This window comes from Sapajus apella, unplaced genomic scaffold, assembly GCF_009761245.1.
Source record: "Sapajus apella isolate SASKATOON/1434 unplaced genomic scaffold, GSC_monkey_1.0 scaffold76, whole genome shotgun sequence".
NCBI classification, from domain to species: Eukaryota; Metazoa; Chordata; class Mammalia; order Primates; family Cebidae; genus Sapajus; species Sapajus apella.
The window spans coordinates 10,084,693-10,102,290 of record NW_022437016.1 but is presented as its reverse complement, the minus strand read 5'-3'; the positions used below and the strand labels follow the sequence as shown (position 1 = coordinate 10,102,290).

Genomic DNA, 17,598 nt, shown 5'->3' with positions numbered 1-17,598 from the left:
TGGGCCGGGCTCAGTGGCTCATGCCTGTAATCCCAGCACTTTGGGAGGCCGAGGTGGGTAGATCACAAGGGCAGGAATTTGAGACCAGCCTGGCTAACGTGGTGAAACCCTTTCTCTACTAAAAACACAAAAATTAGCCAGGCTTAGTGGTGCATACCTGTAATCCCAGCTACACAGGAGGCTGAGGCAGGAGAATTGCTTGAACCTGGGAGGTGGAGGTTGCAGTGAGCCGAGATCGTGCCATTGCACTCCAGCCTGGGTGACAGAGTGAGACTCTGTCTCAAAAAAAAAATTGAATTCAGAGGGCAAAATCTATAGTCAGAGCCATTTCCTGCTCCGGCCATAGTCCTGGCCACAGTTCCTCTTTGCAGACATGAGTACCCCAGTGCTGGCCACCCCTTCCCAGGGACTGTGTGTGGAGGACCGAGCCGCTGGGAAGGGGTGGCCAGCACTGGGGTACTCATGCCCTCAGAGGCTCTGTGGCCATTCATTGGCCCCTGTGGGACCTGGAAACTCAAGTGTGTGAACGCAGTGGCCCAGGAGGGATGACAGCCCACAGTCGTACGCACCTGTGTGCAACAGCTGAGCATCCTCAGGAGGACTTATTAGGGCAGAGGCTCCTCACAGGTGTACAGGGGATCCTTCCTGATGTTTGGGTCTGTTTCCTTTGGTGAAACATGCATCTAATGATTGGCTTTCTGTGGGATGGGGCTTGTCGCAGACCATAAAGCAGATGCAGCAACGGATGCTGGAGCTCCGGAAGACCCTACAGAAGGAGCTGGTGAGTGCCTGCGTGGGAGCTGACCCCGCTTCCCAGCCCTCCTCCCCTTGCTGCTTGTGCCCAGCCAGGTTCTCTGGTCCTTCTGAGGTCCCTCGCTGCCTGACGATGCTTCCTCCACCCCCTAACTGATTGATTGCAAGGCATCGCTGGGCAGTCCAATGTTAGCTGGTGGGGCGGCCTGCCAGCCTTGCACCTCTGAAGCAGTGCCGTGGCTGCGGCCCTGTGCCTGCCTTCTCTGAGTCTGCATTCTCATCTGGAAGTGGGGTTGCCTGCCACGACAGCACCAGCACCAGCACCAGCATGGCTATGCTCAAACCGTGTGTGTGTGTGTGTGTGTGTGTGTGTGTGTGTGTGTGTGTGTGTGGAAGTGGGGTTGCCTGCCACAACAGCACCAGCGCAGCTATGCTTGAACCGTGTGTGTGTGTGTGTGTGTGTGTGTGTGTGTGTGTGTGTGTGTCAGAGTGTTTGGCTCGATGTGGGATTCGAGCAGCTCCAGGTCCCAGGGACAGGTGTTCTTGCCATGGATAAGGGAATATCTGAATTTCCCCCAAATGATGTCACTCCCTCCTCAAGCCCACCTGGAGATGCTTCCTTCCGAGGTGGGGCCCTTTTTGCCCTGTGATGGTGATCATAGCCCGGACCAGGTGAATCTCCCATGGGATTTTTCCACCTGCCTCAGAGGGTTCAGTCTAGCATCTTCCCATTGGTTTTTCAGAAAATCAGACCCGATAATGAGCTCTTCGAAGTCCGGGAGAAACCTGGACCTGAGTTGGCAAACATGGCGCCTTCTGTCACAAATAACGCTGACCTGACAGATGCCCGCGAGATCAACTTTGAGTACCTTAAACATGTGGTTTTAAAATTCATGTCCTGTCGAGAATCCGAGGTAAAGGGCTTTTCAGGTGTCTTTTGGGTATTGAGGCCCCACCCTACAGTCTGTCCGGCAGGGACCCCTGCCCAGCCCGTTTCTCCCATTCCCTCATACATCCTGACTTGACTCCACGTGGGTGCTCAGTCATTTCTCCCACTGGCGTTGGCCTGCGGAGTGAGGGGCGGGTGGGAGAGGCCGTGCAGGAATCGGCTCCTAGTGGGAGATGCAGGCTCCACTTCTAAATCCTGGCCTGGGTGCTGAGGCCAGAGGCCCGGAACGGAATTCGTCCATTGCTCCTGGGTCCTGCCAAAGAGTGGGGGTAGCTGCTGGGGAAGTTCCCTTAAGCCTGCTAGGCCCCTGAGGGTGCAGGGAGAGGAAGAACCTATCATTGCTGCCAAACCTCAGAGTGCCAGAACATTACCACCACCTGGTCCTGCTAACCAGAGAAAGCAGGAAGCGCTGCCATTTAGCCCCCCAACCCCACCCCACCCCCACCTCCAGCAAGGCCTATGGCAGCAAAACTTACTGTTTCAGGCTTTTCATCTCATAAAAGCTGTGTCAGTGTTGCTGAACTTTTCCCAAGAGGAAGAGAACATGCTCAAAGAAACTCTGGAATATAAGGTAGGACTCTGGTCTACTGTTCCAGCTTCCAAATATGTTCAGTCATCCCAGCAGTAACAGTTGAAGACCCCTTAGCCCTACCCCCAAATGCAGGTAACCAGCACAGCTGCATGGTCAGCTTGGCTGCTTTTGGATGAACTTGATCCAGGCACTTTTTAGTGATGACACCCTTTGTGCCCAAATGTTTGTGCCATACTTGACCAACAGGCCACATATTTTTCAAAGGATTTTCATTGATAGCACTTTATCAAGAGCCCCAGGTCTGGCTCAGCACTCAAAAAAATTCCAAAAGTGTCTGCATAAATGCTCTAATAGGAAAAATTACCTACAATTCCACTACTTTGCCCTGTCAACTCAGTATTTTCCTCTCATTTCCCTCCCGTAGTGAGCACGGGCCTGCAGGCTGGTTACTGGCACCATCTTCTTGCTCTGCTCCAAGCCAGAGGCAGGATGCGTGGGGGGCAGGAGTAACAGGCTCAGGGGAGGGGAGGGTTCTTCAGTTTCCCTGGCACCAAGTCCTGATTTGCATCTCAGAAGCCTTTTCTGTTCAAATGCAGATGTCATGGTTTGGGTCCAAACCAGCTCCCAAGGGCAGCATCCGGCCATCTATCTCAAATCCTCGGATACCATGGTCCTAGGGGGGACTACCCAAGGATGGAGCTCCGGGGGTTGACACTTTTTCTGTGAAAAGAACACTGACACACCAGTCTGGGTGGGTTTTTAATCACTGTAACTGCAGTATTTTGTACAAGCGTCTAAACATTGTTTACAAGACTAAGGCCCACTTCCCTGCAGGCTGACATGAACCTCAGGGGGTAGCTGATCCTGTCATTCTGGTCACCAAACAGGAGGGTTCTGGCACTACCCAGATTTCCACAGTGCTGCTAATATCCCAGCTCCAGCCAGCACCCCATTTGCACCTGAATCCTCTAACTTCACGTTAGCACTTACAGCTGAAGCCATCAGCATCTGGCAGGCGCACCTGAGTCGTCATGTAGCGATGTGGGAGGTAGAGACGGCCCTTTGAGATACTGCCCAGCAGGCCAGACCCACCTGCTTCTCCAAGAACAGCCAACTCCATGCGAGTGGCTTTTAAAAATTCAGATGAGTTAGAAGCTTTATCCCTTCCTCTCAAGAACACATTCTTTCACCTTGTTTCTCAAGCCACCTGTAACTTTAGAGGATACATCTTTAAGGGCCGGTGTGGATGAATGGGGAATATGCACCTTTTTGACGGTATCTCCACTTAGGAAAACTAGCAAATACCTGAAAAGACCCTAAGTATAGTACCAAATACACTCAATTGCCTTTTTAATGAATGTACTTGTTTTGGATAGGTTGCTGGTAAACCATTTTAAACTATTTTTTATAGCTAAAGTTCTTCACTATTATAAACATGTCTTCTGTATTATAAAATCCATTTAACTGATGTTCTTAAAATCAAGAGCGTCCAGAGGAAATTCTTGCTAAAACTAGGATTCCCGTTCCTTTGTCATCTCACTTGCACTCTGGCGCCGCTCCCTCTGAAGCGCCATGGTATCTCATGTGCTTTGTCTTGATTCTGTGCTGTGCTGCCGCTGGGCGATGCAGATCACCGTCTTTCACTTAAGACGTGCTCTGCTGTATCCAGTGAAGCAGCAGCTGTGCCCTAGCCTTGGTCGAGACATCGGGGCGGTCTGCCTTGCGTGTGGAGCCACTCTTTCTCCCTCATCCCACCCAAAATATTTAAAATGGCACTACACCCATGTCTGGCACCCAGAGGGCCCCCAGCTGGCTGCAGCACTTGTAGCATGCACATGTCTCTGGTAGTAACCAGGAGACATGGATTATGGATTCCTCCTTACTGAGGAAAGGGAATGTGCTGGTTCTGGAAAAGCCACAATATTGACTCTAAAAGGAAACCGTTTATTGTTTCATGAAAGTTACACTGGCTAAATAAACTGAATTAATAACTGGAGCTCCTATATTTATTATCCCTGATCCAGTGATGGAAAGTTGTATTTCTCAATCATTCTTAGGGCCAAAATAGGTATACAAAATGTATATTACAGAAAAACGCAAATCTGCAACATTAGCCTAATGAAATTTCCATGAAGAACCAAGCCAGGGCAGCATCTCCTTAGTCCCAGCTCAGGCTCTCTGCCCTCCAAAGTCCCCTTCTCCAGTGACTGACCGCCTCCTCTGGCTTCTCCTTGCAGACACAGTTGTCCCTTGTTTAGAATGTGAATTTCCATTTACCTGGTGGGAACACAAAACAGGAGTCTCTTCTGTTCTGCAATTTTGATGGGTAAGAGGTAACTTTTGTTCAGAGTAGGATTTCCTTTTTCAACCGTTCCAGGAAATAATCTCCAAGACTGGGTAGCTCACAGCCTGCCAAAGGCAGCTACACTTCCACGGAAGCCGTCCGCTGCCTCCGTGGCTTCTCCGGCCCTTGAACTGGTCCTCCACACATCCCAGGCCCCACTCCTTGGCAGTTTTAGGTGTAGCTATGGGGCCTGTTCCTGTCTGTACTCACTTTAGGGAGGATTCACTGAGTAGGCTTTCCTCCTGCATGTTGAATTTCCTTCAGCTTTAAGAGGAAGAGTGGAGTAAATATGCTAAGTGATCTAATGCACTTTGACTTGTATAAAACTTTCTGTGATAGATGGGATCTATAGCCCTTTATATGAGCGTTGGATCTTGAGCTCTCCTTCAATGTTGTAAATAGGAATTGTATTCTTGAAAACTGCTGTAGAAAATTCATCTGTGGTGCAATACACTTTTTGATTAAAGCTCTTCAATCCAGATACAACTACAATGGATTTTACTTGCTGTAATTTGGTATTTCTTTGACTCGTTAAATCTGGCATTTTGTGTCTCATATTTAACGCTCCAAGGCCAACTTCAAGGGCTAGAGAATGTTTGCCTTTCAGAAAGAACCTCCCCAGACTGGATTTGGGTGAATAAATATAGGTGATCTAATGAAGCCAACAGCCTCGTCCTAGCCCCTACGAATTGCAGTGGTTCTGCAGAGGGGCTGAGAAGGGCAGGACTGTGCCACTTTGGTCAGTCTCTATCCAAAGGCTGTATGACCCAGAGGAGCTTCAGGAGTGTGAGTGGGGCCCGACCTTTAACAGAATGCAAGCTGCAGTTGCATGTGCTAAAAAGGAAAGAAAAGCATTTTTGCCCTTCAGAGAGGCTGTTAGTGGTGATGGCAAACAAAAATATGCTTTCTGTCTACCTACTGGCTGATTGATTGCTCCCCATTTCTGACGTTTAGTTGTTTAAAGAAAAGTTGTCCATGAGGCAGTAAGAGTTCTGCAGCACAGCCCACCCAGCATCAGGAGACGTGACCAGGCACATCTGAGGCCCACCCGCAAACGATTCCAAGTGCAATCCCACAAACTGAAGACTTTTAAAGCCTAGATCAATTATTAAATGTTTGGCACTTTTTATTAAATAAGCTCCAAAATTACATACAAATCAAAGGAGTAAGAAACAATAAATAGTTACTCAGCAAACACCTCTCCGCAGCAGCCGGCAGCTCTGAGACCAGGGCTGGCGTCCTGCTGTGGCAGAGGGCCTGTGGATTGCCATACTCGCTCTCAGGGGCGTGTGGCTCAACAGGGACACAGGTCTACTCCTACCACATCAGGTTTCTGGAACAACTGAACTCTCATTCATTACCATCCCATTCATTACCATTTGTTTGCATACATGAAACACACTGCAATGTATATACTAATAAGCCAAGAGCTTTATTGATGCAGCAGGCACTTTACAATGAGCCCAAGAGCGTCCTCCTTCTCTGGAAGACAGGATGTCTGTACAAACTCTTGGTTTTTCCCACTTCAAAAACACGAGCTCTCCCATTTACCACAGCCCTTGGACCTGCACCTGCCCAAACCATCCCTCCCCCAGTGCACACAGGTGCGCCTGACCAATGCCAGCCACCACTTGTAGACAAAATGTCAGTTCTGCAGTACTCGGAGACAAAGGCATAGACTCAGATCCTGCACAGGATTTAGGAAACAGACAATTTTCCCCTCCACCTTGAAAATAAAATACATTTCAGCAGATACATGTCCTGAAATAGTTTAGTTGGGAGTTCCTAGGAAGATGGTCCATTGTCAATCCCTTCTTCACCAGCCTGGGCATCCAGAATTCTTCTCAAGGTAACGTGAGTCTTTTAATTTTTTTAAACAGTCTTTCTTGCTGTAAGAACTCTTATAATGGAGCCTAGTCCTCCTACTGCTAAGGCCTGTGGGGGCAGGAAAAGAAAATGTCAGATGAGACCTGGCTGGCCAAAGGGGAGCCTGGCTTGCTGGGGGAGGCGGGGCATCCCCTGACCTAAATACTGACAGACCCTCGAAAGAGGATTTCTGAGACACAGCACATTCTAGGGAATCTTCCCTGTGCTGGAGCCACAGCTCCTGAGAGCTGCCAGCTCTCGGGGAGAACTGGCTTGAGAGCACTGTCACCAAGCACACAATGCAGAGCACCTCGAGTTTCCCTTTTGAGACAGGGTCTCATTCTGTTGCCCAGATCACAGCTAACTGCACAGCCTTGACCTCCTGAGCTCAAGCAATCCTCCTGAGTAGCTGGGACCACAGTGTGCACCACCGTGCCCTGCTAATTTATTATTATTTTTGAGACAGTTTCACTTGTCACCCAGGCTGGAGTGCAATGGCACCATCTCGGCTCACTGCAACCTTCATCTCTCCAGTTCAAGCAATTTTCCTGCCTCAGCCTCCCAAGTAGCTGGGATTACAGGAGCCCACCACCATGCCCAGCTAAGTTTCGTATTTTTAGTTAAGACAGCGTTTCACTATATTGGCCAGGCTGGTCTTGAACTCCTTGACCTCAGGTCATCCACCCGCCTCTGCCTCCCAAAGTGCTAGGATTACAGGCACGAGCCCACTGTGCCTGGCCTAATTTAATATTTTTCGTAGAGATGGAGTCTCACTACATTGCCTGGGCTGGTCTCCAACTCCTGGGCTCCAGCCATCCTCCTGTGTTAGCCTCCCCAAGAGCTGAGATTACAGATGCACACAAGCTCACTAAGTGCCGCCTGTTAAGGTGGCTGGCAAGCACCAAGCTGCCTTAAAGGGACGAAAGGGCCTGGCCTCCCCATCATACAGGGGACCTATTCACTTCCTTCTCGCCCAGGAGAGGGGAGGCCAAGAAGGCACAGCACACCCACTGGCAGACCTAACGCCACAGCCACAGCCCAGCACCCACACCGCCTTAAGGACTGGCCCACTGTAAAACCCCTCTCTTCCCCCTCAGCACTGAGCCTCTCAGGAAGGCTGGTGTGTTAGTAACTGCCTGGTCTGCTTTAATGGTGGGCGTGCTTATTGTGGCACTAGGGGTGTGCTGGGGAGGGTGTGGGAGGCAGCTCCAATGGTACCGGCAGGACATAGGCTTGCGAAAGGCCTTGCTCTCACACCGACCCACGAGAAGGGCAGACAGCTCTTTCTGCTTCACTTGGACGAAGGCCATATTAAGTGAGGTTGAGGTTTCTGCCCACTGCATGCTCTGGCCTGGTAAGGCTGAGGCCAGGGCAGGAAGCCCTTAGAGCTGTCCAGAGGACCCTTAAGAACCTCCAACGGCTGCCTCCACCACTGCAAATATCATGAAGCCCCAACCAACCAGCAAGCCCCCTTCCAACCTAGACTCCCCAACCACCATACCATGCCATGCTATCTGCCCCCATGTCCTCTACCAAAAGCACCCTGTCCCACCTGGCATAAATCAGCAGCTAAAAAGGAAAAAAGTAACTGCAATGACCGGAGACAGCAGGTCCCTACCAGGAGCTTCCTTGAGAGAGGGAAGTGACCAGATGTCCCAGGTTAGGGCTCACCCTCTGACCCCACACGCCTATCAGACCATCCGACATTTATTCTGGAAAATCTGGCCGCTGATTGAAGCCCGGGGCAAGCCCGGTGGCTCACCTGGCGCGTGGCAGCGTTCACATACCTTTTCATGCCACTGGAGCAGCACTGCGCTGCTATTTTCTGTGGGCTTCTCAAAGCCTTTATAAATGTACTTCATTAACAAGTCAATGCCGTTTCTGTCCAGTGACTGCACAGCCTGCTCAATCTCACTGCTCTTGAAGTTTGTGAGCACTTTCAGCACCACACCCTGGGCTCTTTCCTGCAGACGAAAAAGAGCAAGTGAGACCCAGAGCTGTCCTGGCACCGCTGTGCCCCACACCAAAGCAAGGACACTGATCACCACCAATACCACCCAGTTTAGAAATAGTCCAGGATGGTTAAAATAAGCAGGATAGAAAGTCTTCTGTGGATTTAAATTTCAAAGTATCCTTCGTTTATGCCAACAAGTTATTCTACTTATTTTGGGGGGAATAAGTCATTTACTAGGACAAGTATCAACTCTGTGTGAGAGAGAAAAGAAATAGAGGGAGACAGAGAGGGAGGGAGGGGCAGGGTCTCGCTTGCTGCCTAGGCTGGAGTGCAGTGGTGCAATCTTGGCTCAATGCAGCCTGTTCCAGGCTCAAGCCACCCTCCCACCTCAGTTAGGGCTACAGGCACATGCCACCTTGCTTTTTTTTTTAAAATTTTTAGTACAGACAAGGTCTCACTATGTTGCCCAGGCTGGTCTCAAACTCCTGAGCTCAGGCGATCCTCCCGCCTCCCAAAGTGCTGGGATTACAGGCATTAGCCACAGCACCCAGCCTATCACTATTTTAGATGACACCAATAAGGCCTTATTATACTCCACAATGGTGAAGGGCTATTAAAAAATAAAAATAAAACCAGGCTGACTTGGCTGCAGCATCCCTCATGTTCATACCCAGGAAGGGTGGGGCCAGTCCCCAGAACTCTGCAGGTGCAGCCATCGGTGACATCAAGATGCTATCACAGCTGCCAGAATCCCAGCTGCAGGGAGACCCTTTCCCTGAACCGAATTTTAGCCTTCGTGATGCAGAAGCACAATTTAGAAGGTGGGAAGTTTTTAGAAGGTAGGAAATCACACAGGTACTTAAAATCCTTGGGCAGATGAAGCGTGTTCAACAGCCTGTAAGAGCACAGGCACCACAGGCTAGAGAAGTCATCAGTTTTCCGCATCAGCCAGGGCCAGGCTGACTTCTCAGCCTACGAGGCCCGGGGCGGGAATGAAGGCTTCTGTGGGGAGTTTCTCTTATAAACACTGGCAGCTTTGATGTTGCAGGAGCCTCACCATCTAGGGAGTGCCAGGAGGCTTCTGTGGAAGCACTGCCCAGTGCCAACTCACTCCCCTGGTGCGAATGAAACGGACGCTGGCCAGAGCCCCGAGGAGCTCACACTGGGCAGACACCCACAGCCCTGGTCCCAACAGCACCCAGCAGAGCCGCATGCCACCCCTTTACCTTCACGGCTTGATTCTTGGTGTTGACGGGAGAGTTCCGCAAGGCTGCGTGGAATGCCCGAAGCATGTCCCCTGTGATCGCCATCAGTTAAGGATGGCTAGGCTCAAGCATGTCCACACTCTCATTGACAAACTCACTTCAGAAACAGCTCAGGGAACAGAGTCAGACAGGATCTCATCCATACCACCCACCTTCCATGGCTTCCAGGAGGGCAGATGTTTACAGCCCGCAGAGGGTGCAGGGCACCTCTGCCGAGCGTGCAAACCCTCCTTCTTCCTCCCTCTCCACCTTCCCCCTCAAAGCAGCTGCCCTGGAGGGGGAGCTTGCTGTAAAACCGTTGTGTGCTCACTTGCACCTGCCTGGTGCTGGGCACAGTATCGCCCCTCCCAGATCCTCACAGCAACTGTACATGTGAACCAGGGATTGTTCCCATTCTAAAAAAGGGAAAAGGAGACCTCCTAACTTTTCATCAATGCTCTTTATCAATTAAACTATAAAGGAAATTAAGATGTACTAAAACTTCTAAGAGCCATCGATATCAGTGAGGTCCCAACTGTTTCCAGGAAAGAGTTTCTCATCTAAAAGAAGCTTTTGCCAACAAGGAGCCAATCTCCACCCCTCCCCACAACCTCAGCTGCAGTCCTGACAATACATTCTTTGCTCAGTTCTGAATACCCAGCATGCAAAAGAAAATTACAATCTGGGTTAGGTCCCCAAAGGTGACACCTATTTTAAACTAAATTACATCAGCCAACTTTCATTTCCTCATGTGAAACACTGGCTTCAGCCAAAAAGCTTCAAAAATAGAACAAGGAATGGCTTCTGCCCAATCGGGTCTCTACTCCTCTTCATGCAGTGATACCCACGTGCAGAAAGGAAGGACCTTCGGAGCAGAGCTGAATCTCCGGGCTTACCCAGTGTGAGCTCCATCTTGAGTGAGCTGGGTCTGCGCCACCAGGCAAGCCACTCCCAGCCCTGGTTCCCCAGCTCCCTGCTTGGCTCTGATCCACCTTCCACACTCGAGAGGCGGCCCAGCCCCTCTGTCTTTCAGCTTTAGAGTTCCTTTTCCCCATCCAAACAAGGCCAGCCTGCTATCAGCCAAGGATAACCTCTACCTTGCAACTCTTTTCTAATGTGGTGTCCCCAAAGCAAGAAGCAGGATCTCAGAGGCTGAACAGGAAACATAGGCTTGCTCGCTCTTCATGTAAACCTGGCACAACAGACAAACAAAATCATTCCGATGATGGATGGGGAAGGGCAGGGATAAAACTAGTCCACGGGGGCAGAAAGCCACTGCTGTGGAATTAACGCTCAGCACCGTGTGTCCAGCAATCACTCAGCCCATTGATGGGTGAGGGCCTTCAGCAGCTGAGAGATCTGGGGCGCAGGGAGGGCCTCCCTGAAATCACCTATCATTCCCGAAGCAAGTGCTCACACTTGGCTGGCTTTAGGCCCTTTCAGAGAACAGGCTGTGGTGCTGGCAGAACCCTGCCCAGCCCTTGGTCTCCTCTAGATCTTCCTCAATCACAGCACAACTGACAATGTGGACCCGGGATTCTCTGATGCGGGATATTTGCTGCATGTCGTAGGCCTCTGCCTACTGGATTCCAGTGGCAACCCCAAGCTGAAACCATCAAAATGTCTCCAACGTCCTGGGGGTGGAGGGGAAGGGTGTAAAATCGCTCAAAACCACTGCTCTAGACAGATCCCTGATCCAGAGGTCTAGAAGCGGCTTCACTGAGAAGGAAGCGAACTAATACTTTTAAATCGCCACAATGTCTCGGATCCTGTGCCAGGTGCTTTCACACGCCATCTCATTCCAAAACTCCCTGTGACAATAATCATTACCTCATTTTAAAGGCAATGAAACTAAGGCTCAGAAAACGGAAACTACCTGCCCAAGATCACAAAACTAAGCTATTTACATGGCCCTCACACCCAAGCTCTTCCTACAATCCCGTGCCGCCACTCTATCTGCAGACCTGAGCATGTCTGGGACAACGTGCTGTGTGCCCAGTGATGCTGATGTTAGCCCAAGAGGCTCCCACGGAACCTAGGAAGCCAGCATGGCTGTCTGCCACATAACGGAGGAGGATGCTGAGTTGTGAGAGGGCATGTGACCTATCCGAGGTCACACAGCCACAGCATGATAGTGCTGGGTGTGTGCCCATGCATAGCAGGGTTCCTTCTACTCCATCTGTGTGATCTCCTGCCACACACACTTCCCTTTATGGCCCCAGGACAGGGCCCCTCTCTGCCCTTCCCCATCCCAATCCATCCACCCGTTTCTCTGCTCCCCTGTCTTCAGACATTCAGAAGTTCCTACTTTAAATTCAGTGGTCTAATGTAAGCCGAATTCTTGGCACATGATAGAGACGCAAATATGAGTTCCATTCTCCTCCCTTCCTGGGCCCTGTATTTGCCAGGGTTTCAGTTCTCTTCATCAGCTAACCTCCCTTTCCTCAGTCCCAAGTGGAACACTCTCCTTGGTAACAAGGTTTCTGACGCTGCTATGAATGGAGAAACGACCATCCCAGGATGTGCCGAGCGCAGGCCTCTAAGCAGCCTCAAGGAACCTGTCACCAGGCAGGGGAGTCCCAAGACATGACCTTCAACAAGCCTCTGCACCTAGAGCAAAGCAGCAGCTGACAGGCGTGGTCTCCTCATCTGTTCAGTCAGGGTCTTGGGCCAAAGGCCTGACCTTGAAGCCCTTGCTGCACTGACTGTCCATGAACCAGGACCTGCACCAGACCACAACCAACCTTCCCTTCTGGGGACCCTTCCCTTGGCCCCATTTTATAAGTAGGGTAGACTGGAAGATCCTGATGGGGCAGGAATTACAAGCTGGAATCTCCACTTCTGAAAACACATTCCGGTTCAAACCAAGTCTGAAGGTTTTCGTTTTAAAGGCACACTGAGGAGCACTGCTGGGCTCCCCTCAAGCAGCAGGCCCCACTTTCCAAGCTGAGTCAACTGGCTCAACACCGAGAACCTGATTTATGTACAGCAGGGGCCTCCAACCCTGCCCCGGCCAGTGTGGGGGGAGGGGACACGCTTCCTGGAACAGCGTTTGAATAAAGAAAAATCCTTCCGGTGAGAATAAGTCAGTTTCCTGCGCTCATGCTGCTAAGGGACCAAGCAAGGCTGTGGCAATCACCTCTATTTTTAATCTTTTCTAAATGCTGTTTTCTGTGGCCACAATAACAGTCATTTCCAGGCGTGGGGCTCCACTTTCACACTTCACTTTAAGGTGTCTGGTTTTCTTAGCTATGAACTACTAGTTTTTTCTGCTGCTTCCTGCACCAGAAGGGTACCGAGGGGAGCCAAGACTCACTTGTTGAGCGTGGCTGAGACCACCAAGGTGTCCAGAGGAACCACAGGCTCCCCCTTTCTCAGCATTAAGAGGGAGGGTCAGATTGACTGGGGGAGGAGAGGCACAACCTCAGACCCCAGGGCTGAGCTACGGCGGCCGCCTCCGCTCCCTCCTGGGTCCTGTCTTCCCCACCGCCGTCCACCCACCTATCTTCACGCCGCGCGGCAATCCGGTCACGGAAAGCCCCGGAGGACCGCGCCCCAGCCTCCCTGACCACTCGGTTACTCAGATACGGCTCACCTCCGCCCTGCTGCCGACCCACCCCGCCACAGGCCCGATTTCCTGCAACGGAGGGACGGAGTGCTGGGGCTCCCAGGAAGGGACAGCATGAGGGGATAAAGAGGCAAGGGGGAAAGAGGGCGCAAGGCAGCCGAGGGAGCCCGTCCACCGGGTCCACGGACCTGGGGGGCTGCGCTGCCGAGGAAGGCGCCAGGGCCGGGGATGAGGGACCCAGGGAGACCCGGACTCAGGGAAGCACGGCCTAGGGGAGCCGGGTTGGCAGGGAGTAGGAGGCTGACTTGAGGGGGCCGGGGGTAGGGGATAGGGGAGGCTCGCCCGGAAGGGCCCGAGAGGGGTCAGGAAGGTGGGCAAGGAGAAAGGCCGCGCGCACGCCCGGCCGCCGCGCCAGGGAAGGATATTGCCGCAGAAGCCCGTCCACCTCGCTCGGGTCTGGGCCTGGCTCCGCCGCCGCCGCCGCCGCCTCCTCCTGCTCGTCCACAAATTTGTTCTCGTCAAATTCGTCGATGTCCACCCGACGGAAGCGCGAGGACAGCGTGTTCCGGGCCATGGCGGGAGCTCGGCGCCCGCTCAGCCGGCTCCCCTCGCGGCCCGATCTCGGCTCCGCTCCTCTCGCGCCGGCTCCGGCTCGGGGGCGGGAAGCGGCCGCCCCGGCTCCTCCAGCACCTCCTCCACCGCCTCCGCGCGCAGCCGCCGCTGCCCGCCCACTTCCGGCCCACGCCGGATCCGGAAGCGCTGTCAGGGGCGGGGCGGAGCCCGGAGCCTGGAGAGTGTTCGAGGGTCTCCGCGGCCGTCCCAACCACAGTGTACCTTCTGCCTTGCCTCAGTCTTCCCGCTGGGGAGCGGGTGCCCAGTATCCATGCAGGCCCCGCATCGTGTGCGCCGTAACTGCACTCGTTCTCCGGGTTTCCCGCGCCTCCGAGGAGCCCCTGTCTCAGCAAGGCCCAGCGCGGCCTGCCGGGCTGATCCCTGCCCCGACAGGGGAACATCGGGCTCGTGGGAGAAGGGTCGCGGCTCTACTTGTCGAGTCCCTGACAAGCTTCTTGGAGAAGAAACCTTCGAGCTGATGTCTGAGGGATGAGTAGGAGTTCCTGGGCCTGGGGAGTGACCGGGAGGGGTCTGTGTCTCGGATCCTTGAGCGCCACCACGCTTAGCCCGAGGAGGCCGTCTGTACACAGAAGTGACCCTGTTAAAGGAGTGGGAGACTTTAAAGACGTTTAGGGCCGGGCGCGGTAGCTCACGCCTGTAATCCCAACACTTTGGGAGGCCGAGGCGGGTGAATCACCTGAGGTCGGGAGTTAGAGACCAGCCTAACGTGGAGAAACCCCACCTCTACTTAAAATAAAAAATTAGTCGGGCGTGGTGGCACATGCCTGTGATCCCAGCTATTCGGGAGAGTCTGAGGCAGGAGAATCGCTTGAACCCGGGAGACGGAGGTTGCAGTGAGCCGAGATCGCGCTTTTGCACTCCAGCCTGGGCGACAAGAGCAAAACTCCGTCTCAAAAATAAACTAATAAAGACGTTTAGTGTGTCCAGGGGACTGAAAAGACGCTGAAGACGTTTTTGCCACCCCACCGTCCTGGCAGGAGAAGCCTTGCTGGAGACAGATATCTTGATATACGCCAAATTCTCAGAATCTGAGTTGGGGGAAGGGGGTTAGGGAAGTCAGGGATGACTCTGAGGTACCAGATTTGGTACCTGAGCTGTTACCCCAGGGGTTCTGTTAATCGATCTTAAGCCTTAGGGTCAAATGGGTCTTTTTATATAATAGAAGGAAAACTATTTTTATCTAATAGTACTCTTTATAATAAAAGTTAGTAGTTGGAATGTGATTCATTTTTACTGCTTTGAATATTTCTCATTGAACTGTGTCTACAGATCAAAAAAATATTTCCAGACTATGATGCAACCTAATGTTGTGTGGTAAGGATACAGACTCCGATAGTGGGAAACTGGTGCTGAAGAAGTCTCCTCCTGTAATCCCAGCACTTTGGGAGGCCAAGTTGGGCAGATCACCTGAGGTCAGAAGTTCGAGAAGCCTGACCAGCATGGTGAAACCCAATCTCTGCTAAAAATACAGTTACCCGGGCATGGTGGCGCACGCTTGTAATCCCAGTTACTTGGGAGGCTGAGGCAGGAGAATCGCTGGAACCGGGAGGTAGAAGTTGCAGTGAGCCGAGATTGCATCATTGCCTTAGCAACTAGAGCAAAACTCTATCTCAAAAAAAAAAAAGAAGAGTCTCAGGGGTCCTGGAAACACATAAAGCCCACCTGCAATACAGCTCCATATTTGGGAAGAAATTTTTGTGATTCAGGCCTGCCACAAGATAGCAGAAATTCATATCCCCAGAACATCCTGGTCAGAAGAACTTTAAACCAGAAATGCCATTTTACAAGTAAGGAAACAGCTCCCTAAGAAACTGGTAAATGAAATAATGTCCCAGCTCATGGCCATGGACTTTCATTCCAGTCAGGGAGACAGAATTTAAAAAGCCATGTGATACTATGTCAGGGCTGACAGTGTTGAGGTTTCGGGAAAAAAATCATGCAGTGCCTTAGATAAAGTGATCAAAGGAGATGTTCCTGGCTGGGTACGGTGGCTCACACCTGTCATCCCAGCATTTGGGGAGGCTGAGGTGGGCGGATCACTTGAAATGAGAATTTTTTGAGACCAGCCCTGCCAACATGGTGAAACACCGTCTCTAATAAAAATACAAAAATTAGCTGGGCAAGATGGCGTTCACCTGTAGTCCCAGCTACTCAGGAGGCTGAGGCAGGAGAATCGCTTGAACCCAGGAAGCAGATGTTGCCGTGAGCCAAAATTGCACCATTGCACTTCAGCCTGGGCAACAAGAGCAAGACTCTGTCTTAAGAAAAAAAAAGAGGTGTCCCTGAGGAGGTGATGCTGAACAGAGACTGAAAGGAAGTGAAGGAGGCAACTAAGCGAAGGCTCAGAGATTGGGGTGGGCTCAGTATATTCCAGAAACAGCCAGGAACTGAAGAGATGTGAGATGGAGGTTGGGAAGAGGGTAGAGCTCTGTAGGCCGAGGAAAGGACTCAGTATTAATTCAAATGGGACAGCTCTGGAAATTCTGAGCAGAGCAGTAATATAATCAGATGTCTGAATTGTTTGAAAAGGGCCTTCTAAGCAGCTGTATTGAGAACACATCTAGGATCAAGAACCAAAGTAGAGAGGTGATTTAGATGGTGACACCAGCCGTCCTTGGGATAGACAATGGTAGCCCAAGCCAGGTGGTGGGGGGCTAATGAGGATGGTGGGAACAAGATGGGTAAATTTTGGTTTGGGATGGAGTTTTGCTCTTTTGCCCAGGCTGGAGTGAAGTGGCACAGTCTTGGCTCACTGCAACCTCTGCCCCAAGGATTCAAGCGATTCTCCTGCCTTAGCCTCCCAAGTAGCTGTGATTATAGGCATACACCACCATGCCCAGCTATTTTTTTTTTTTTTTTTTTTTGTATTTTTAGTAGAGACAAGGTTTTGCCATGTTGGCCAGGCTGGTCTTGAACTCCTGACCTCAGGTGATCCACCCACCTTGGCCCCCCAAAGTGATAGGATTACAGGCGTGAACCACCGCACCTGACCTCGAGTTGGGTAAATTTTGAAGTTAGAGTACACCAGCTTTGCTCGTTGACTATATGTGGTGTGTAAGAGAAAAGAGTCACAAATGACTTCAGGTTCGAAAAAGATGTGCAGAGTCCTTAACTCAAGTATAAGCATCTGGAAAATATAAGAGCAAAGCCACCCTGCACCATTAGACTTACATTTAAAACAGCCATGCTGACCAGGTGTGGTGGTTCACGCCTGTAATCCCAGCACTTTGGGAGGCTGCGACGGGCAGATCACTTGAGGTCAGGAGTTCGAAACCAGCCTGACTAACATGGTGAAACCTCATCTCTACTAAAAATACAAAAATTCAGGCGGTTGTAGTGGCAGGCGCCTGTAGCCCCAGCTACTCGGGAGGCTGAGGCAGGAGAATCTCTTGAACTGGGGAGGTGGAGGTTGTAGTTAGCCCAGATCACACCACTGCACTCCAACCTGGGTGACAGCCAGAGTCCCTCTCAAAAAATAAAAAAGGCTGTATGGCCAGGCGAGGTGGGTCATGCCTGTAATCCCAGGCACTCTTGGAGGCCAAGGCAGGGCAGGCAGATCGCTTGAGCCCAGAGGACCAGCCTGGGCAACATCTCTACAAAAAATACACAAATTAGCCAGGTCTGGTGGCATGTTCCTGTAATTTCAGCTACTCAGGAGGCTGAGGTGGGAGGACTGCTTGAACCCAGGAGGCGGATGTTTCCGCGAGTGGAGATCACGTCCTCCAGCCAGGGTGACAGAGCGAGACCCTGTTTCA

The 17,598-nt window shown here is 51.7% G+C and overlaps 2 protein-coding genes across 6 annotated transcripts in view; one reads left to right on the top strand and one right to left on the bottom strand.

The window, feature by feature from the left end:
* GOLGA1 (golgin A1) overlaps positions 1 to 5,085 on the top strand; it is a 66,070-nt gene extending 60,985 nt beyond the window's left edge. For all 5 annotated transcript variants that reach the window (XM_032251579.1, XM_032251580.1, XM_032251576.1 and 2 more), the window contains 4 exons: positions 722 to 781; positions 1,497 to 1,667; positions 2,187 to 2,273; positions 2,831 to 5,085. In XM_032251579.1, the coding sequence (XP_032107470.1) occupies positions 722 to 781; positions 1,497 to 1,667; positions 2,187 to 2,273; positions 2,831 to 2,911 (399 nt within the window). In that variant the 3' untranslated portion in view covers positions 2,912 to 5,085. The remainder of the gene's footprint in view (positions 1 to 721; positions 782 to 1,496; positions 1,668 to 2,186; positions 2,274 to 2,830) is intronic.
* A 594-nt stretch (positions 5,086 to 5,679) lies between these two features.
* Positions 5,680 to 13,935, bottom strand: ARPC5L (actin related protein 2/3 complex subunit 5 like). Its single transcript, XM_032251581.1, has 4 exons — positions 13,636 to 13,935; positions 9,625 to 9,697; positions 8,232 to 8,408; positions 5,680 to 6,513 (listed from the first exon to the last, which is right to left on the bottom strand). The coding sequence occupies exons 1-4, from the start codon at positions 13,782 to 13,784 to the stop codon at positions 6,451 to 6,453; spliced, it is 462 nt and encodes a 153-aa protein (XP_032107472.1). The 5' UTR covers positions 13,785 to 13,935; the 3' UTR covers positions 5,680 to 6,450.
* Positions 13,936 to 17,598: the final 3,663 nt, after the last annotated feature.

What these genes read in the sequence shown, in the direction of transcription:
- ARPC5L (XM_032251581.1), bottom strand. Translation starts at nt 13,784, where the DNA reads ATGGCCCGGAACACGCTGTCCTCGCGCTTCCGTCGGGTGGACATCGAC. An exon ending in CCAAGAATCAAGCCGTGAAG is followed by an intron (nt 8,409 to 9,624) that starts GTAAAGGGGTGG and finishes TTTCGTCTGCAG; the next exon opens with GAAAGAGCCCAGGGTGTGGT. An exon ending in TGCTCCAGTGGCATGAAAAG is followed by an intron (nt 6,514 to 8,231) that starts GTATGTGAACGC and finishes CTGCCCCCACAG; the next exon opens with GCCTTAGCAGTAGGAGGACT.